This window comes from Mobula hypostoma, chromosome 12 (genome assembly GCF_963921235.1).
Source record: "Mobula hypostoma chromosome 12, sMobHyp1.1, whole genome shotgun sequence".
Taxonomy (NCBI): Eukaryota; Metazoa; Chordata; class Chondrichthyes; order Myliobatiformes; family Myliobatidae; genus Mobula; species Mobula hypostoma.
Genome location: NC_086108.1, coordinates 47281527 through 47304259, shown reverse-complemented (window position 1 = coordinate 47304259; position 22733 = coordinate 47281527). Strand labels below are relative to the sequence as shown.

The following is a 22733-nucleotide window of genomic DNA, read 5'->3' as shown; positions in this document are numbered from 1 at the left end:
TTTGTAAAAGACATTTAGCTCATCTGGAAGCGAAGCATCACAGCCAATTCATTATGTTAGGGTTTGCCTTGTAGGATCCTCGTGGATATGGTCTTATCTTCCGAAAGGTTCAAGCAGCTCAAAACCAGGTGTCCATGAGGAACCATGGTTGTCAACAAAATGGCTGTATTCCATCATAATCTGGAACCTTACATCACATTAATGGCTAACAATTCTTCATTTTCATCTTTCCATGGCCTAATGTTCTTCCCTTTTTATCTCTGTAACCTCTGGTTCTTCAGGCCTTTGAGATCTCTGCATCCTCCAATTCTCATACTATGAATTAATGAATGTATTTACTCCAATCATATGGAGCTGTTAAATTCCCTCTTTACCTCTCTATTTCTCTTCTCCCTTTATGAAATAATCTGTTTCTTCAACCAAGCTTTTGGTTATCTGCCCTGATATCTCTTACGGAACCTCAGTGTCAAATTTTGATCAATGATGCTTCTATTAAACAACCTTGGAATGCTCTCCTCTACTAAAGGCATAAGTTTTTTTTTGTTTTCAGCTGCCACATTGAAAGTAAAGATCCTGGCTGAAGGTACAGGAGAAGGGCACAAAATATCATTAACTTTCCAAACTCCTTGTCCTTTCCAAAATCCCTGATCAGGTCGTTGCCTTCCAAACCCGCCCACCTTTACAGCAATGTTGTATCTGAATCTCTCCATTCAGGATTACACTGAAACAGACATAACTCAAGACACAAATGACATCCTTTCTGACTCTGATGCTGGTGCATTCCCTCTCATCCCTCGCCATTTCTATTTAGTTTTTTGTATATTTGACCACACTGATTCCCCATTCACCAACTCCAGTCACAATCTCTGATGTCTCCTAGATTACCCTTTCCCTTCACCCCCGTCTGAGTGTCCTGATTATAACAAAGGCTCCTCTATCCATCTCCATATCTTTGGCTTTGGAATTCTGCACTTGTGACCACTGAATTGTTCTGTGGAGATGGTCCCATCTTCAGACAAATTTAGAAGCTGAAAACTAGGTAACCATGTGGCATTGTGGCTGCAGCACTCCACGGTGTCCTCTCCATCATCAGTTACACCTTGGTGACGCCATCTGAAGCCATGTGGTCAGCTTCCACGTGTATGGTGCTGACAACCTGCTCAGCCTCTCCATTAACTCTCACAACCTTATTCTGATCCTGCTCGGATAGGTTCTCTCCAGTTAGACACCAGCACTTTCTTTGGCTCATACACTGCACTCAGTACTTCGCCCCTGTCTGGCCTTTGTCTCAGGCCATAACAGATAATGCATAATTTTGGTACCCTGTAGACCACAAACAGCTTATGAACCCTGATAAAGTAGCCACATACTTCCAACCCTACAACATCACCCTTTCTCCCTGCTCACCTCAGCTTGCTTGTCTTTGAAACTTATGCCTTTGTCAATTCAGAATTGACAAATGTACTGCATGCCTGACTGGCACTCCAGCTTCCACTGCCTGTAAACTTCAGCTGAAGAAACTGCTGTTTCTATCCTGTGATGCACCGTGTTGATGCCCCCAATCCTTCTTGTTCATCCCAAACCAGAAGGCTCCAGTAGTGGGGACTGCTGGTGGCTGCACTGCTCGTGTAAGACCAGTAGGTTCTGCTGCTGCTGTGTAGGGAAATGAGAATGAGAACATGTCGGCATTTGATGGATAAAATGAAGGCAGCTGCTGTAGCTGGTGACCTCTGTGAGCCTCCAAAGCCTCCTATAACCTTCAGCACTGCTGCCGAAAGACCATGTACCTGCTGTATTTGCAGCTTCCCATCACCAAGCCTCAAGCTTTAAACTCTAATTCCTTTCGTGACATCCTCTCCCCTTTTCCTGGTAACCAGAGTTCTGATTCTGGTCTTTTGTGCAGTCCACAGTCTGCATTTCACCTTGATGGGCACATATTTAGGAACTTCCTCTCTTACTTGCACCTCCCTCTCCTGCTGCAAGCTTTAAAAAAAAAACTCATTAGCTAGCTTTGTGTTAAACTTGCTAACATTCCCATCGATGGCATGGCATGTAGTTTGGTTTGATTGCACCTTTGAAATGTTGTTTATAGAAATACTCTTATTGTGCAAGGCTACCTGTGTGGTTTTATTTTAAATTGTAAAACGTTTTTTTCTCCTGTTAGTGGTGCAAGAGGCTGCCATTTTGAAAAAACACAATCTATTTGTGGACAATTTGCCTTATACCAGTGACAGTGATGGCAATCTCACTGATAAAAATGAAGGAAAGACACCACCAGGTTCTCAACCCAGGAGCCCAGCCAAAACACCACCTAAAGACTCGAGTGCTGAGGGACTGGAAGTGGGTGAAAAAGTGATTTCTCAAATTTCTGCTCCTACATCTGATATTCTACTGAATGAGAAACTGGAAAGTGAACAGTCATCAACTTCTCACCAGAAATCGGGGAATGAAGTTCTTCACTCCAAGCCAAATGGAATAGTGGTAACTGAACTTGATGTAAATGCAGTAGAGGAATCTAGTTCAACTGCAGGGAATTATCAGGAAGGTGGAAATCCAGTGGAATTAAACAATGCAAACAATAACGAGAACCTACCAAGAAATGAATGTCAGGACAGGCAGGAAAATGAAAAAGAGAAGGAAAATGCATCTACTCCAGCTCCTGATAGTTTAAAAGAAATACATGACTTGCTAACCGTGGCAATTGTGCCAGCTGAGGACAGTTCTGAGGATCAGGAAGCTTTACCGTGCAAAGGAAATGATGCAAACCATGTTGAAGTACACACTGAATCCAGTCCAAAAGTGGATGAACATTTTGAGGACCAAAGTGAAATAAAAAGTGAAGATGTGACATCAGTAGTTGAATCCGTGGAAGTTCAGCCAGAGAAAATTGAGGAATCTGAAGTAAAAAACTTGCCGGTACCAGCTGATGAACTTGTGGAAAGACAGAATAGGGAAGACGAACCCAAGAGCTTAACTTCAATAGCTGATGAACTTGTGGAAGGTCAGGATAAGGAAGGTAATGAATGCAAGTGCTCACCATCAATGGTTGATGAACTTGTACAAGATCAAAGTAGAGAAGATCAGGGCAAGGAAGTTAAAGAGGATGAAAAGTTACAGTCAACAGTTGGTGAAGTTGTGGAAGTTCAGGGCAAGGAAAGTAATAACAATGATGGCTTACCAGTTGCAGTTGAAGAAGTTGTGGAGGTTCAGGTTAAGGAAGATAATGAGGATGAAAAGTTACAGTCAACAGTTGATGAAGTTGCGGAAGCTCAGGGTAAGGAAAATAGTAACAATGATGGCTTACCAGTAGCAGCTGAAGAAGTTGTGGAGGTTCAGGATCAGGAAGATAATGAGGAGGGAAAGTTACAGTCAACAGTTGATGAAGTTGTGGAAGTTCAGGATAAGGAAAATAATAACAATGATGGCTTACCAGTAGCAGATGATGAACTTGTGAAAGTTCAGGATGATGATAATGAGTGCAAGGGATTATCATCAACAGTTACTCAACTTGTGGAAAATGAAGAAAAGGAGGATAATGAATGCAAGAACTTATCATCAACAGTTGATGATCCTGCAGGTCAGGAGAAGCAAGGTAATGAAGACTTATCAACAACAACTAATGAGCCACCACAAGGTCAGAATGAGATGGCTACAGAAGATGAAAAAAAAGATATGTCACAAAAAACAAGTGATTGTTCAGAAAATGAAACTTCTGCTGATTGTGTTGAGTCTGATGCAGTTTCTGGAAGAGCCCCAACATTGCTCAAGGAGGAAGCTCAAGAAATTGCCTCTACACATACGGTAAACACCGAAGAGCCACATGCTGCTTCTGAAAGCCAGGAAGAAAAAATAACCCAGAATCAGGGTGAAGCTAAACAAGATGAGAAGAATTCTCAGATGTAGATGGTCATTGATGTGGAAGCAGAATTAAAGGAATTAACTATGTATCAATATTGGGAGCATCCTACCACTATTGAAAATCAATCAACTGAAGCACCAGAAACTGAAATAAAACTTTATTTTCAATGTGAGATGTCCAAAATGCCAAAAGTTCTTTATCTAGATTCATAGTCCTTTCCAGATTATGCCGGACATTACATTCTATTTTGATTTAAAACTAGAAGATGTTTGTAAAACCAAGGAAAAGGACCTGAGTTACTTCCATTTATTTATTCATTGCCTGTTTCAGTTGGCTAAGCAGTCACAGGCTGAACTGAAATTCCCATATCCATGTGATTCCAACAATAGCATGAAAAAGATATAGAAAGAGTTAATTCGAATAAAACAGATTATTGGAAGAGATAGCTATTGTGTAAATTCAAAAGAACTTGAAGCATTTAATGATTAAATTCTTTGGTAATCATGTTATGTGATGATGACAATTATCTACATAATATAATGGACTATCTTCATGGAAGATTAATAAGGTGGCTGCTTCAATGTAATATACATAGAACAATTCCTTGAATTTTCTGCATTCTGTCAACACTTGTAATGCCATATAGTTTCTGTTTATGGTAGAGAATTGATAGAGTCAGAGAGTCACAAAGTTCTATAGTACAGTCCATTGGGGTCACTATGTCTGCGCTGACCTTTTTCAAGATCTATCCGAATCCTATTTGCTCGCTTTAGTTAGGTCTGTATCCTTCCGTACATTGTCTGTTTAAGTGCTTGTTCTGTACTTTGCCTATTTAAGTGCCCAAAGTCATTATGGCTATAGCCAATGTATTAAACTGTAACCATTTAATAGAGTGCACAGTTATGCAAGCACCAAAAGTTAATTTTGAATTCAGAGTTTCATGAAACTATCATTCCTTATCCATCCAAAACTTACACAACTAGCTGCATAATAAGTGCAACATTGGATCTTGCTATTATCTATTGACAAATTGTATACAGTAATTTTCTGTAATAGCATGACCACACATTCATAACTCTCCAAATAACCCCAGCAACCAATACAGCTCTGTGTCTTTGGTTTAAAGAAGTCTGACAATCTTATAACGGTCCTGACCTGGATGTAGTGGAAATAGAACTAGTTCTTCAGGCAAGCTACTGAGTACTAACTACAGCAAGATTAATTATACGAAGTGGAAGGTTTTTTATTGCAATTAAACCTTTAATATTAAAAGGTGCTGAAATTGAGGCTAAAGGTTATAAGTTCTTGAAGGCGGGTGCTAAGGGTGCTGAGTCATTTGTATTTGTTTTTTGATTGTGGATATTGGGCTCGAGAAGTTGGAGCTAAAATTATAACAAATTAGGTGGGAAGAGGCTGAGTAAGTGACCGAGGTACGTGTAAAACTCAAACCTTTCAGAGAGAAGGCACATGTAAGAACAGGAAAGCTTTCTTTTTGGTCTGTAAATCCTTCGTCCTGAGGTCACTGTAGGCAGGATAGTTAAGGCATTGGAATGCTCCACCTTTGAGATGCGGGATTTCAGGGTAAATTGACAGTCTCCCTGATGACTACATCTGCAGGAAGTATGCCCAGCCTCAGCTCCTGACTGACAGGGATGAGGAACTGGGGCTGGAAGTGGATGAACTCAGGACCATCCAGGAGGCTGAAAACCTCACAGATGAAACTTTTACTGAGATGGTCACAGCCAGTGTGCTGCCTTCAGTGGTAGGCGAGTGACCACCAGGAGAAGTATAGGGAGTCAGCAATCAGGACACAGTTCTCCTCTGCTCAGTCCTTTCAACAACAAGTACACCCCTTCGTTGGGGGCGAAGACCCAGCAGGAGCAGTCAGGCCATTGGTACTGTGGCTGGCTCTGAGACTCAGTCAGGCAGAACAATAGTGATAGGAGACTCAATAGTGAAGGGGATGAACAGAGGGTTCTGTGGCCGTGATGGAGAACCCAGGACAGTGTGCTGCTTCCCAGGTGCTAGGGTCTGGAACGTCTCAGAGTGGCTGCAGAATATGGGGGAGCAGTCAGAGGTCTTGGTGCACATTGATGCCAATGACATATTGTAGGTAGAAAGGGGTCAGCGGTCCTGTGCAGAGAGCACAGTGAGTTAGGAAAGAGGCTAAAGAGCAGGACCTCCATGGTAGTAATCTCCGGATTACTCCCAGTGCCATGTGCTAGTCGGGGCAGGATTAGGATGACAGTACAGATGAATGGGTGGCTGAGGAGCTGGTGCAGGGGACAGGATTTCAGATTCTTGCATCATTGGAACTGATTCTGGGGTGGATGTGACTTGCACAGGAGTGATGGGTTGCACCTAAACTGGAGGGGAACTAATATCCTGCACAGGATGTTCACTACTGCTACTTGAGAGGGTTTAAACTAACTTGGCAGAGAGGTGGGATCCAGAGCACCAGGTCAGAAAGTGGAGGGAAGAGGAAGGTAGATGTCAGGGCCTGTAAAAACAGGCAGGAGCAAAGTAATGGACACAATGGGCCAAGCAACACACACAAAATGCTGGAGGAACTCAGCAGGCCAGGCAGCATCTATGGAAAAAAGTACAGTTAACGTTTCGAGCCGAGACCCTTTGGCTGTCCTTGGCCCAGAACATTGACTGTACTTTTTCCCAAGAGATGCTACCAGGCCTGCTGAGTTCCTCCAGCATTTTGTGTGTGTTGCTCAGATTTCCCGCAGATTTTCTCTTGCTTGAGGTACAATGGGATGGATAGTTTGAAATGTGTGTGTGTATTTAATGCTAGGGGTGTTATCAGGAAAGGTGGTTAACTTAGAGCATGGAACTGTGATGTTGTGACCATTACAGAGACTTGGTTGAAAGAGGGACGTGAATGGGTGCTTAATGTTCCAGGGATTTGATATTTAGAAAATATTGGGAAGGAGGTAAAAAGGGGTTGGGGGGAGGGGAATTGCACTCCTAATCAGGGACGATATGACAGCTGCACTCAGAGGGAACATAATGGAGGGCTCCTCCACTGGGTCCAAATAGATAGAACTCAAAAATTGGAAGGGTGCAATTACTCTGATGTGATTGTACTACAAATCACACGGTAGAATAACATTGAGGAACAGATATGCAGGCAGATTAAGAAAAGGAATGAAAAACCAGTAGGGTTGCTGTCATGGGGGACTTCAACTTCCTGAATATAAACTTTCTGAGTGCAAGAAGTTTAGATGGGGCAGAATTTATTAGATGAATCCAGGAGGGTTTCTTAAATCAACATGTAGGTAGTTCAACAAGAGGAGGGATTGTACTGGATCTGATATTGGGTATTCAGCCTGGCCAGGTGACCGACCTTTCAATGGGTGAGCAGCTAGAGAACAGTGACCACAGCTCTTTATGTTTTAAGGTAGCTATGGATAAGGACCTTGTGGGTGAGTATTAAATTGGAGCATTAGACAGGAACGAGGGAGAGTTAATTGGGAACGACTGTTTTTGGGCAAGCCCACATCTGACACGTGGAGGATGCTTAAAGACCAAGTGCACTGAGTACAGGACAGGTATGTTCCAGACAGAAGGAAAGAAGAAGGAGTCAAGGTAAGAGAACCTTGGACGTCGAGGGGGGTGTTGAATTTCTTGAAGAAGAAAATGAAGACGTATCCTCTAGTAGCACAATCCAAAGTTATTCACTGGAAAATAAGAGAACTCTTCAAAAACAATGGTAAAGCAGAATGAACCAAAAATATAGTAATTTGTCTTATTACTTGATCTTTCAAATTTTACACATTTTACTGCTTTCAACTCCATTGGTGAATATGAATTATTTAAGGTTCAATTGAGGGGCCCCTGGTAGTTTCCACAGAGCTAATGAGGCACTTCAACAATAAATGGACAGGAGTCCAAGATGTACCCCTGTTAAGGTTCAGTGAATTGTAAAATATCATCTCTAATTAAAACAGTTTTAAAATTGGTACCAAATTGAAGCATTTTGAAACAATTGCATTTTGCCTACATTTCTCTTATAGAATATGGGAATATTGTGTGGTGACAGTGTCTTACTGAATCTACTTACACATATACACAAGGTAACCACCTGGTAAACAGTATTTCCTCTGAGCTTCCACCATCTGAAAATTGAGTTGTGCCACAAGTAAAACTTCAGTATTCAGTTAAAAGTTGCCCTGCTTGGGGGAAGGGAATCTCCATGTCAAAAACTTTGATGTTCTTTATTCTGCTAGCTTCTAGCAACTCCTACCTTCTAAGGTATAGTTGGATTACAATCAAAATGATTGGATATAAACCATCGTATTTGAAAACAGACTCTTGTACCATTTCAACCTTTATGTATTTCCACACAGCAGTTATATTTGCTTGCTGTTTGCACTATGCAGAATAATTTCAATGCAGATCCTACACGAACATAGGACATGAAAAGCAGAAGAAGGAATTGGTCATAGTTCTTTACATCTGTTCCATTGTTCAATAAGAATCATGACTAATTATTAACCTCTGCGCCACTTTCCCCGACTAACAATATATTACACTAAATTTTCAATATCTATAGTGACTGAGCCTCCACAGTTCCCTTGGATAGAGAGTTTCAATGATTCACTACTTCCTGAGAAACTTCTCTCCACCTCAGTCATGAATACCCTAGGCAGAGAACTATATCGTTTTGGCAACATTATTGTCGAGTTCCAAAAGTATTTTATATGCTTCAATGAGATTTCCTCTTATTTTTCTAAGCTCTAGAGAGTATAGATCCAATCTGCTAACTCTCCTCATGAGACAATCCCTGATATTTTGACAATAAATCTGGTGAACATTCATTGATTTTCCTCTATTGCAAAAAATATCCTTCCTTAGGGAATGAGACTAGATCTGACACAATACTGCAGGTAAGTTCCCACTAAGGTCCCATCTAAGACATTTTTATTCTTGCACATAAATTTTCTTACAATAGAGGCCTATATTTCCTTTACCTTTCTGTTTGTTTCCTGTATCTGTGTTTAACTTTCAATGATTCATAAACAAGGCCTTCATACCCAGGCCTCTTTGAATGTTGACACATTTCCATCCTGCACTGATTTTTCAAAGTACTACTTTTCTATTTTGTTTACTGTCATTTCATATTATTAGTCTAAAACACTTAACCAGGCTCTCCTGCAATAGTGCAGAATGCACACGTGTCATTCAGTGTTGAAAACTGTTGGAATCACATGTAATATTTTAATCATAGTTTTCCATGTTCTGCAAATTGTTTGACATTTCCACTGTCATTGGCACTTCCACGTGAGATAAGTTTTATATTGTTCTTTTGACTTTTACAACGATACAGGCTTTTTGTAGTAAAAATGAGTAGGCAAAATTTAATGTTGGAAATAAGGTGTTAGCAGTTATCTTTTGAAAAAAATTAATTTTCAATAATTTTACTGTGCATGAACTTTAAATATAAACCTTGTTGCTATTACATAGCAGAAGGAGGGAGGCTCTGAAGACAATTTATCTTAAAATGTATTCTGTAATATAACTTCTATGGATTTTCTGAATTAATTTGGATATATCAGTAAGATGATACTGAAGGAAGTTGTAAAACTAGGTATTTTAACTGTCAATTTTCTGTGTGAAGCAGATAAATTCTCTTTCATGACTCTGTACGTTAAAGACCTATTTCTTCAATATGACTTAATTTTTTAAATTAATACATCATTAAAAATTATTAAAATCTACTTTCAAACTCTGTGGCTATTAAGTAAGAAATAAAACTTCAACCCTCTGCTGCAGGAAAACTGCCTAACAAGTAAAGGATCCATCTTCAAAGGTCCACACAATTGTATCAAATAAGACATCAATCATAAAGCTATTTTTGATAATTGTAAAACATTCAGGTGTACTTTACTGGAATTATTGAACTTTTCATATATTGATGAATAATTGCAATAGAAATTCTAAGGCCTATATAACATCAAGTCTGAGCTTCATTAAGATCTCTACAAAAACCCTGGTGACTTATCCATGTGTGCCTGCAGTGAACTTACTTTCATAACAGTCATTGTTCAAAGATCAGGCAGAGAATTCCAGGTTTTTGTTTAAAACCTTCTGACTACATGGTTCACAGGGCAAAGGGTTTACTTAATAAAGAGGACTACTCCAGCATGCTAGCCTTCAGATCTTCCAATAAGAATCTATCTTCTCATTTACATACCGACACTCTTGAAGTTGACAATTTGGAACTTTCACTTTGATTCAATGTTTAAAAAAATCCACTCATTAGCGAAAGTTCTTTTGGATCTATGATACCCATATGAAAGTGATATTTTCTAAACCCAAGGATGATCTGCTGACTGATATATGAAATGTGTTTCAGGTCAAGTGTGCAATATTGGGCAAGATATGGTTCTGTAAATAGGATCTATCTTATGTACAGAGCTATTTAGATACACCAAATCTGTGCATCTTTTCAGAGTTTGTTTTTCAGATTGGGCAACACAGCTAAGAGAGCCACTGTCTCTGACCTTAGATATTGTCTGAGTTGGAGTTTACATATTCCCCCTATGTCCCTATAAGTTTCCTCCCAGTTCACAAAGGTGTGTAGATTAGTAGGTTAATTGGTCACTGCAGATTGTTCTGAGTATGACTGTGAGGAATAGAACTTAATTGATGAGAAAATGGGTGACTGATGGCCAGACTGAAAGGCCTGTTTGCAAGTTATATGTTTCTATGGTGTTGTTTTCATTCATTTAAGGTAGAAATCTTTATATTTCCTTTGGGTAGATTTTTGCCCACTCCATACACAAAAAAAATCATTTTTTGAGCTAACAGTATCAGTTAAGAGCTAAGATTTTCAGTCATAAAATAAATTAATGTGTTCCAGTGCACATCACATGTATGTAATTGGCATATTTATTAAGGAAAGAAATACTCAAGGTTATAGAAAGAAGGCTCGGGCCTAGAAAACAAGTTGTGGAGTATCTATTTATCTTCTGCCAACTGCCCAAAGTGAGAAGATGTGCCCACATCCAACCAAAGGTTACCAAGAGTAGGGGTCCCAGAAGAGATTCCTGTATAACACCACTAGTTACTGGCCTCCAGGCAGAACATGTTCAATCTACTACAATCCTCTGCCTTCTGGGGCAAGCCAGTTCTGAATCTATGTAGCAATTTCCTATGGATGCCATGACTCATGACTTTCTAAATACACTTCACTAGACCCAATCTTCACCTCATCCAACACTCTATCTTCATCCATACCTTTTGTCACTTTCTTGAAAAACTCAGGCTCATGAGGCATGACCTGCCCCTCACAAAACCATGTTGACTATCCCTAATCAGCCTATGCTTCCCCAGATGCTGTTATCTTGTTCCTAAGAATCCTCTCCAAAAGCTTGCCCATCACTGACGTAAGGCTCACTCATCTGTACTTCACACGATTTCTTGAACACAGGACATTTGCCCTCCTCTAATCCTCTGATACCACTCCTATTGCCCAGGAGTACACAAAGATCATTGTCAACGTCCCAGCAATCAATCTCTTCTCTTGCTTCCGATAGTAACCTGACATAAAGAGCCCACATTTCAAACCAGGACCCTTCATCAAGACTGGGGAAAAAGCCAGAATAAGAAGGTGGGGGAAGATTCTCCAGATGCTGGAAACCAGCAACACACACAAAATGCTGCAGGAACTCAGCATGCTTCAACTGCCGATGCTTCAGGCTGAGACTCGTCATCAGAACTGTTCATTTTCCTCTGTAGATGCTGCCTAAAGTTCCTCCAGAATTTTGTGGATGTTGCTAAATGATCCACCTTGCTTGTTAACCATGGGTCCTTTACCCTACCATCCTCTGTTTCAGTAGAATACCATACAGGTGATCCCGAAACAACCTCCACATTTCTGCAGCACACTTCCCTGAGAACATCTGCTTCCACTTTACAGTCACATATTTGTGCCTAAATACCATCATAATTAGCTCCCCCCACCCATTAAATACTTTCCAAATATTGTCTGCTCCTATCCTTGTCAATGGCTATGCTAAATGTTGTGGTCACCATCTCCAAAATGCTCGCCCACCAAGAGGTCTGCCATCTGACCAGGCTCCTCACCTCATACTTTGATGCAGTATGGCCTCTCGTCTAATTGGCCTGGCCAGGAATCCACCCTGGACATATCTGGCAAATTCTCCCCATCTAAACCTAAGGAAGTGCCATTCAGTAATAGGGAAACTCAAGCCACCCACGACGAGGATCCGGTTATTTGTGCACCTCTCCAAAAATCCGCCTACTTGCCCGGTCCTCATAAGGTATGGTGGCGGGGGGGGGGGGCTATAGAATAATCTAAGGAGAGTGATTACTCCCTTGCTGTTTCTGACTTTCACCTCCACTCAGTAGATGATCCCCCCATGACATCCTCTCTTTCTGCAGCTGTGATACTATCCCCAATTAGCAATGCCACTCCCCCCTCCTTATCCCTTTGAAACATCTAAACTTCAGAACATTAAACAGGCAATCCTGCACATGTAACAGCGAAATCTCTGTAATTGCCACAACATTGTAATCCCATTTACTGATCCATGCTTAAGTTCATCAGCCGAATTCTTAATGCTTCTTGGTTTAAAGGAAACACACTTCAAATTTCAAAGTAACATTATCAGAGTACATACAAGTCACCACAATCAACCCTGAGATTCTTTTTCTGCGGGCATACTTAGCAAATCTATAGAACAGTAAACTGTAAACATCAAGAACTATAAACAAACTGTGCAAATGCAGATGATAAATAAATAGCAATAAATAACAACCATAATAATAAGTACTTTATTGATCCCAAGTGGGACATTCTTTCATTACAGCAGCATTTAAAAACACATTTAGCAGTGTGCAGACTTAACTATTAATAAAGTACAGAATAATATACACAATAAAGTTCCAATGTGCAATAATAATGTATGAAGTATTTAAGCAGAGACTATTGTGTGTTCTTCTGTTGCACAGAGATGAACTGTTGTATGTGCTTATTGCATTTGGTGGGAAAGATTTTCTGTAACGATCCTTGCAACAGCGGAGCTGAATGAGTTTGTTCGAAAATGCTTATTCAATAGGTCATGGAGAGGATGTGCCAGATTGTTCATGATGGATAACAGTTTGTTTAGTGACCTCCTCTCCACCACTAACTGAAAAAAGTCCGGGTTGTTGCCAAGGAAGGATCCATCCCTCTTGATGAGTTTATCTAGTCTTTTCTCATCACCTGCACCGATGCTGCTCCTCCACCATTAAGCTGCAAAGAAGACTGCACTCGCTACAACACACTGCTGAAATATCTCCACCATCCTGCTGCACACATTGAAGGATCTCAGCCTCCTTAGAAAATAGAGTCTGCTCACCCCCTTCCTGTAAACAGCCTTGGTGTTGGTTTTCCAATCAAGTCTGTTGTCGAGGTGAACACTCAAGGTAAAACAACCCATGAAATAGCAAGATAAAAGAGCCCTTAAATGAGTGTAGTTATCCCGTTTGGTTCAAGAGCCTGATGGTTGAGGGGTAGTAACTGTTCCTGAACCTGGTGGTGTGAGTCCTGAGACCCCTGTACCTTCTACCTGATAGCAGCAGACAGAAAAGAGCATGGCCATACAACAGACTGCAATTGTGCCCTATCCACTGTCTATCCTTCCTCACGGCCTCTCTACACTTCCCATCTATCTTTACACCAGTTGCTCATCATTTGACCTCACACTCTGGTTCCAATCCCCCTTCCAGCCTGGTTTAAACTCTCCCCAACACCTCAAGCAAACCTGCCTGCAAGGACATTGGTCCCTCTCAAGTTCAGCTGTAACCCATTTCTTTTGTAAAGGTCATACCTTCCCAACAAGAGATGCCAATGATCCACCAATCTGAAACCTGGACCCCTGCACAAACTCTTCAGCTACGCATTTGTCTGTCTTACCTTCTTGTTCTTACCCTCACTGGTGCGAGGCAGAAGCACCAATCCAGAGATCACTACCCTTGAGGTCCTGTTTTTGGCTTCCTTCCTAGCTCCCTATATTCACTCTTCAGGACCTCATCCCTTTTCCTACTTACATCATTGGTACTAATATGTACCACCGCTCCTGGCTGCTCTCCCTCCTCCTTTAGAATGCTATGGACCCGATCTGTGAAGACCCTGACCCTGGGGAGACAACATACCATTACTCTCATCCACAGAATCTCTGGTCCGTTCCCCAACCAATGAATCTCCCATCAATGGTGCTCTCCTCTTCTCCCCGCTTCCCTTCTAAGCCACAGAACCAGATTCATTGCTGTTGTGGCTTTCCCTTGACAGGACATCCACACCCCTCCAACAGTATCTAAAGCTGTTATTGATCACCCCAGGACACTTCACTGGCCTTCCTCAGCCTCAGTTAATGATAGCCATCATGGTTTCCTCAAAAGAGGAGCTGTGTAGCTCCAACCCACCCCCACACACGAAGAAGGGTAATGAATGCAGTTTTCATCACATCCAGAAGGAAGTAGTGACTGAGCCCATGAATGCACGCCATCTGTGCAGATGAGGGGCAAAAAATGGCCATAAGACTGCAGATGCTGCCTGGCCTGCTGAGGTCCTCCTGCATTTTGAACTCAGCAGGCCAGGCGGCACCTACAGAAAAGAGTACAGTCGACGTTTTGGGCCAAGACCCTTCAGCAGGACATCAACTTTTTATTCCCCTCCATAGATGCTGTCTGACCTGCTGAGTTTGCCGATGCTGGAAGGAATCTGCAGCAACAACAATCTGCTCCGGGGACTCAACAGGTCGAGAACCGAATGTGAGAAGAAAAGGAAATGTTGACATTTCAGCTCGAAAATCTACATCAGGGACCCACTGAATCACCAAACACCAGCAGTTCTTTTCCTTCCATAGATATTGCTGGGCCACTGAGTTCCTCCAGCAGATTGTGTGTTGCAGAAGATACAAAAGCTTGAAAGCACATCCCACTGGGCTCAAGCAGAGTTTCCACCCTACTGCTATAAGACTCTTTAATGTTCCCTTACTCGATGAGATGGACTCTTGACCCCACCATCTACCTTGCCCCTTATTGTCTTCCTGCACTGCACTTTTTCTGTAGCTGTTGCATTTCGTATACTTTTATTGCTTTATCAATACACTGTTGTGATCATTTGATCTGCTTGGACGAGCTTTTCACTGTACCTCAGTACACAGGACAAGACTCAAACAACTTCACAGAAGCCTGGGGCAATTCACTGGAGAATGCAGAACAGGCTAATGGCACAAAACCTAAGGCATCTTCTCTACATATTATAAAATAAGCACAGCTTTCAGCAATACGAATAATATTCCAGTCCCACCACCTCCAGCAGGTCGCCCCTGACGATACTGCAACTCCCGGACGTTGCTCCCACCCTGACCCAGCAGAGGTAACCATGATTGACAGCTCTACAACCAATCAGTGTCCGGTAGCGAGACAAAGGAAGCTATTTCAGCCGGGAAATTGCGTCACCAAACAAGCCCTGCTGCAGAATGGCGGGATTGCCGCGGTGATGGAAGGAAGGAAAAGCCATACAGATCTCCCGCGGACGTGACATCATCGCCGGGGACGAAACCAATCAGCGGTGGTGCCTGTGAATGGGGAGGCGGGGATAGCGGAGTTGTCAACGTCAGTTTTCTAGCGTCACCAAAAGATGGCGGCTACCAGGAAGAGGTGGGATCGGGAGCTGGTGACATTACATTAATGATTGTTGTGTGAGTGAGGAGTGAGTGAGTGAGTGAATGGGAGACTGCTGCAGTATTTCTGCTCTCAGTGTGCAAGTGGGTGAGAGCCGGCCCGATGAGTGGTGTTGAAAGTGGTAGCGAGAGGTGCTTATCCTCAGCCCCGGCCAGGAGGCTGCTGCTATTGCTGCTGACTGTGTCCAGCCTGGGGCTGCGGATGGTGGCGGCGATGGAGAAGGAAGAGAAACGCCAACTCAGGTGAGTGAGTGGATGTGGTTCCTTCGCCTCTCCGTGACATGCCATAGTCATATACCTTCAGCAAGGGGTTAATTCAGAGCTCAGGACTTTAAACGGGGGGGGGGGGTGTTTAAAATAGAAAAGATCTTGATTACTGTGATATTTGCAGGTTGATCGTCTTTCTTAAGTATATATAAAGGTGCACATCTCTCAGAGTTGATAATATTACTGTTTATGAATGTATAATAATACATCTTTAAATAATCAGAGGACAGCTGGCAAATTACTGTGTACGGCAATTGAACTTTGTGTAGTTTTCACATGCCTTGTTGATAACGTTTTTAGTCAACTGTTAAATAGTAAGTGAAATATTCAACAGTAATGGATCTGTGTGTAGAAATGTGCAAAATGACTATTTGCAACAGGTGATTAAGGATTATGCTGCATGAAAATAGAAATGTCTGCCAATTCTTATCAAACTGCACAGTGCATTCTGATTAATGCTTAAATGTTCATTTCTTTTCATAGACTTGCCTGAGTTCCTGTGGTTTCCCAATATTTTCTGTTTTTTGTCTCCATTTAAAAGTGCATGTTGCAATTAAGTTTAAAAAAAACTGATGATCGAGTTAATACTGTTAGAAGTTGAAAGGTATGACCTGATCATACAGTTCATTTGGTGAAAAGAGATATAATCAAGACAACTGGGAATTGGTAGGTTTATAAAAAATGTCAGTTGACAGTTTGTCTCCAAAGATGGAGACAGAGAGATTGAGAAAGTAGAGGGAGGTGTCAGAAATGAACCAAATGAATTTAAGGGCAGGGTGGAAGTTAGAGGCAAAGTTGATGAAATTGACAAGCTCAGCGCGGGTGCATGAATCAGCATCAATGCAGTCATCAACGTAGTGGTAGAAGAGTTAAGGAGCATCACCGGGGAAGGCTTGGAATAAATGCAGATTCATCAATGTAGCCAACAAAGATGTATGCGTAGGTGGGGCCCGTGCAGGTGTCTGTGGCTACTTTGAATATGGAGAAAGTGGATGGGGCCGAGGGAAGATCGCTGAGGGTTGAGATAGAAGCAGCGGGCTTTGAAGCCTTCCTGATGGTAGAAGTGTATAGGGACTGGACATGCATGGTAAAAATGAGGTGGTCTAGGTCATGGAATTGAAAGTTACTGAGGAGATCGACAGCATGAGAAGTGTTGAGGATGAAGGTGGGAAGGGACTGAACCAAGGGGGATAGAATGGAGTTAAGGTATGAGGGCATGAGTTCAGTGGGGCAGGAACAGGTAGAGACAATGGCCCTGATGAAGGATCTTGGAATGCCGACTGTTTACTCTCCTGGCCTGCTGAGTTCCTCCTGCATTTTGTGTGCAGTGCTTTGGTTTTCAGCCCCGGCAGATTTTCCTTTGTTTGTTAGGCAATGGGCCTACCCGGACAGTCAGGTTTCTGGATCTTGGGTAGGAGGTAGAAGCGAGTAGTGCGGTGTAAATGTACTATGAGTTTGGTGGCAGTGGATGGGAGTTCTCCAGAGTTGATGAGGTTTGTGATGGTGTTGAGACAGTTTTCTGATGGTTTGGAGTGGGGTCCTCCTCATGGAGTAGGTATGAGGAGGTGTCTGAGATTTGCCGCCTGTCCTCAGGAAGATAGAGGTCAGTGTGCCACACTGTCACAGCACCCCCTGAGTCTGCAGGCTTGACGGTAAGATTGGGATTGGTACGGAGAGAGGGGAAGGCAGTGCATTCAGAGAAGGTAAGGTTCAAGGAGGAGAGAGGAGTGCTGGTGTTGAGACAATTGATGGCTCGTCGGCAATTGGAATTGAAAAGATCCAGGGCAGGCAGAGAGGCAGATTGGAGTGTCCAAGAAGAGGAGGAGGGTTGGAGGCTGGAGAAGGGGTTATTTATTCAGGAATGTTGGAACAGTTTGCAGCACTTTGAGTTGATTTAAACATAAAACATGAGGTAGTGATGCAGACAATAGGGAAGTTCTGTCTTTGTTAAATAAAGCAATGAATTCTAAAACTTTATTTATAAAGAAATATGCTTAAACATCTTAAGGAATCTGCTAATTTCCTAAATTATTATACTGAAAAGATTCCTTTAATATGTTTCATTTTAACATTCTCAAGAATGAATCACTGTGACAATCTTAATGAAATAACCTGGTTGTAATTAACAAATAATGTTTTGTACAATATAAAATAATTTGTTTGGCACCATTTTAGTTAATTAATTTTTTTTAAGTAAAATCACATTTAGATTCAAGATTCTTCACTACACAAGTGTAAAGGAGAGTGAAATGATTGTTAAATAATCATAAAATCACAATAAATATAAACATAAAATCAATCCTGTAAAACACAATGTACAAGTAGCCATTGCATATGGCATATATACATAAGATTAGCTTATATACGTAGGTACGTAATGTGACTTATGGGAATGGGACAAACAGTCTGTAAGCATAGGATCCTTCATGGTATGATATTGCTGGCCTTTTTTGGGCACCGTTCTCTATCTATCTATCTGTCTATTAATACATAAATAGATACACACACACAACACCCCACCCCCACCCCCCCTCTATAATAAGTAGTTAAAACTGCCAATGCAACACTGGCACCGGCATGTATAGAAGCTAATACCGGTGCTGCATTGGGCAGTTTTAACTACCAGTTGTAAAACCCTCCTGTCTGCCACAGTGCATTTTTTGTACCACACATGGATGCAGCATTTTAGCACGTTCTGCATTGTGTATCCATTGAAGTTTGAGTATTAGTGTGAAATGATCAGTACTTTTCAGCTTCCTCAGGAAGTAGAGGCATTGGTGAACTTTCTTGACTGTGGAGGTTCTGTTCTGGGACCATGAAAGAAATGCAAACTATGCAGTTCAAAGATTTTGAAACTGCTGTGCCGCTGATGTAAAGAGGGGTGTGATTGGTGCAGGTTTTTCTGAAGTCGATAACCATCTCCTTTGTCTGTTGTCTGTCTCATCGTGTCACCAGTGAACTTGACAATATGATTGCTTGGGTGCTTAGACCATAAGACATAGGGCTAGAATTATGTCTTTCATCCCACTTGGAGCTGCTCTGCCATTCGATCATGGGGCACACGAGTGGTTAGCATGATGTTATTACAGCTCGAGGCATTGGAATTTGGAGTTCAATCCAGGTGTCCCCTGTAAGACGTATCTGTATGTCCTTTCCGTGGAATGTGTATGTTTTTCAACAGGATCCTGCTGTTCCTTCCAATGGTCCAAAGACGTATTGGGTAGGTTAATTGATCATTGTAAATTGTCCCATGATTAAGCTAGATTTAAATCAGGATTGCTGGGCGGTACAGCTCGAAGGGCCAGAAAGGCCTATTCCGCTCTGTATCGCTAACTAAGTATATTGAATTCTCCTTTCGATCCCATTCTCTTGCCTCCCCCATTCTCCTACCTTCTCCCTAGTACCTTTGATACCCCTACTAATCAATTACCTGTAAGTTTCCGCTTTAAATATACTGAAGAACTTGGCCTCCACAGTCGAGATATTTTTGTTCAAAAGGCATTGTCTCCATGTTTATGGATTTAACTTAACATTTGTTCACTTTTGAGTTGGTTGAATGCTACAGATTTTAAATAGCTCATTCAACAACTCCTGTATCGTTGTGATGTCTTGACTATGTAATCTGAAGGAAAAGGTAAAACCTATCTCTAAAAATGCAGGATATTTGAGGACACAATCTGGATCTTACTCCTTTATCACTGCAGGCAGTCAAAACTACTACTGGAGTCAGGCTACTGATCCCCTTTTTAAAAAAAATAATTATTTATTTCTAAGCATCCTATGCTTTTTTTGTGCTAGCTGGAAATAGATTCACTTGTCTCTCAAGAGAGAATACAGTGAACATTTTCATACACAATTTGTCAAATCTATTCCATTGCTCTGCCATTCTCTGGTAAAGAAAAACAGCATCCAATATTGCTTGGCCTCAACTAATTTGTAGATAGTCAGTCTTTGACAACAGTCCCAATTAGTTCATTATATTATTGCCCTTTGTCACATTGCTCTCAGTTCTCTTTCTCAAAAGATCCAATTCTTCCAACCTATTGGGTTTATCAAAATTTATAAAGAGGAATCAATAATAGCCTCCAATGCCATACTCTCAGAAGCTGCTAAATTTACTACTGTGAGGAGGTGGAAACTAAACTCTGTATTCAAACTGAGATTGAAGGTCATAAGGAACAGAATAATGTGCTTTACTTGGTTGTGAATTGTCCCTTAGATTAAACATCAAACTGCTTGTTTTAGCTATGGCAAAGTGGGAGAAATTGTAAACCTTCTATGGTTGATTCATTCCAACTCCTAAATCTTTCTCACTGTCCACCTGCTTAAATAAATTCACATGCCATTCATTTTTATTTCATATTTAATGGGGCTATTTATACTCTAACCGAATTTTTCAGATTAAGAATGATCTGTCAAACATTGTTTTTTTCCCCAAGATATTGAGGTGTGCTTGCCACAGCTGAGAATTCTCTGTAGGTTGAGTGCATATCATTCTGATAACATGCACGTCCACGTCATTAATAAAGGTGGCTATTAATAATTTTTTAAAAGGAATGTCATTGGCAATGAGTTTACGTATCCTTTTCAGATACTCTAATCAAATCATAATTGCACAGCTTCAGAATGCTCCATTGAATCTTATCTGAAAAGTCATTAAGCATTTTCCTCATGATGGAATCCATAGCTATTTTTTGGGAACTTCCGTATTTAGAGTCTGACCCCCTTAATTGTCCAGTTTTTGAATTGTAGCTTGAATTCAATCAAAGTTTGATATATTCCTATGGGGCTTTTCATGAGATGCTAGACTTAGTGGCTTTATTAATTGAATTCCAGTGATGCTTATTTAAAGGGGCTAACTAAATATAAGTTAATCTTAAAATAACTCCATACCCAGTGAAGTGCCTGTTCCATATTTTCATAAGTACAGGATTTGAAAGTTTAACTTCATTTTGGTGTCCCATGCTTTTCAATGAAACAAATTTATTTGTTTAAAAAAAGTAATGAACTATTTAAAATATGTCATTATTGTTAATTGCTGTGTGCTGAAATGTCCAAGTTCCTGTGCCTTGGACTTTCTTTATGAATTGGTTATTGAAAGGAACCAGGGCAGAAAACTATAATACGAGCAATACTGAATATGAAGACTGATTAAAGCTAGGCTGCAAGTGTAAAATGGCTTCACAACATATTGTATTTTGAAAGAGGAATTCGCAAAGTTTTGGAATCATTCCTTGGGAAAATGGTAGAGGCAATTTGTATACAGAACTATTTGCTGTAACTGATCATGCAGCTTGTTGCTGGCAGTTTGTCGCATTGTGAGCAGTGCAGGGTGGGTTGTAGGGTAAGGTTAGCCCATCCATCCCAGCCTCCAAACACAGACCTGTGAAGTGCTCACCGTGACTGAAATGAGAACCACAGTACAGGCACTTCCTGGTTACATGATGGTTGGGTTCCTGAGAACTGTCTAAAAGCTGATTTCGCCATTAAGTCAGAAAAGTCTGATTTCTAGAGCATCCCTTATTGCTTCGCTCTACATATTTGTTATCATTCTTCCATTTCATTGAATAATCACTCTAATATTGACCATAATTAAACTAGAATCATAGAAACAGGCCCTTCTGTTTATCTGGTCCATGCCAAACTATTAATCTCTCTAGTCCCATCAACCTGCACCTGGACCATAGCCTCCATACCCCTCCCATCCATGTACCTATCCAAACTTCTCTAAATGTTGAAATAGAACCCATGTCCACCACTTCCACTGGCAGCTGGTTCCACACTCTCACCATCCTCTGAGTGAAGAGGTTTCCCCTCATGTTCTCCTTAAACATTTCATCTTTCACCCTTAACCCATAAGGTCTAGTTCTCGTTGGGAAAAGCCTGCTTGTATTTACTTCTGAATTACCCTGCCCTAATGGAGCACGTACTGTTGATAGTCATTAATGAACACAATGAAATGTATTATGGATGGAAAAATGCATTAAAAATATATGAGGGAATTTATGTAAAGTCAGATTTCCATTAATCAAGGCACTCATAACCTGGGGCCCTTCGTAAACATGCTCAAAACAAGACCCTCTGTAATCAATTAGAAGTACCATACAGTTTTGCATTAACCTGTTTTGGCTTTTTTTTAAATGGGAAAAACTCATTTTTGCATAAAATTAGTTCCCATTACACATAACCTGAGTATTTAGTTTACAGCCCAAACTTATGAGTGGTATTTTTCCTTCCTGATTGTAAGAGTGTATCCCATCCTGAGTGGCCTAATATTCCAGGAAAAGGCTCTTATTCATGGAGAAAGAGACGCCTTCTCAAAATACTTCTCTAGTCTTTTGTTTTACTGTGTGTTTAATTGTGCAAATTATCCTGAGGCTTAATTGCTGAGCAATATTTTAACAGTATTGAACAGATAGTTGTCTTTTTTGGTTTTGGTTTTGTCAGAGGCACCAGTCATTATAGTTGGCTCCAAGAGAGGAAACATTAAACCAAACTTTAAACCACAAAGTAGAAAGGAATTGGCAATCATATTAATTTCAATAGTTGTAAACATTTAGTTCTGGATGCAACAACCATTATTTGTTAAACTTTTTGCTTGTTTGGTTTTGGTCAGATTTAGAACTGGTGCATGTAGTTATATTATGAATGGAAAAACAACCCCGAAAAGTAGCATAATCTATTAAATGAGCGCTGGGAACCTAGGAACTGATGTGCTCTTGCTGTGAATGTTTCCTAATGTTGACTCACCTGCAGCTTGTACAAATCATATGTAAATTAAATCACTGTTTCGGTGTGAATTACGTGGCTATTTACAAGACACAGAAAGCTGTCTTTAAGAGATGTGTGTGAAGAATCAGAATAAAAGTATAAAGCTGTTCTTTATAAATCAGTGCATT

General features: G+C 40.9%; 2 protein-coding genes across 4 annotated transcripts in view; both read left to right on the top strand.

Moving 5' to 3' along the window:
• niban1a (niban apoptosis regulator 1a) overlaps positions 1–9588 on the top strand; it is a 140648-nt gene extending 131060 nt beyond the window's left edge. For both annotated transcript variants that reach the window (XM_063064011.1, XM_063064010.1), the window contains one exon: positions 2165–9588. In XM_063064011.1, coding sequence (XP_062920081.1) covers positions 2165–3903 — 1739 coding nt within the window. In that variant the 3' untranslated portion in view covers positions 3904–9588. The remainder of the gene's footprint in view (positions 1–2164) is intronic.
• Positions 9589–15519: 5931 nt separating this feature from the next.
• Positions 15520–22733, top strand: part of edem3 (ER degradation enhancer, mannosidase alpha-like 3) — a 68785-nt gene continuing 61571 nt past the window's right edge. For both annotated transcript variants that reach the window (XM_063064009.1, XM_063064008.1), the window contains exon 1: positions 15520–15810. In XM_063064009.1, coding sequence (XP_062920079.1) covers positions 15671–15810 — 140 coding nt within the window. In that variant the 5' untranslated portion in view covers positions 15520–15670. The remainder of the gene's footprint in view (positions 15811–22733) is intronic.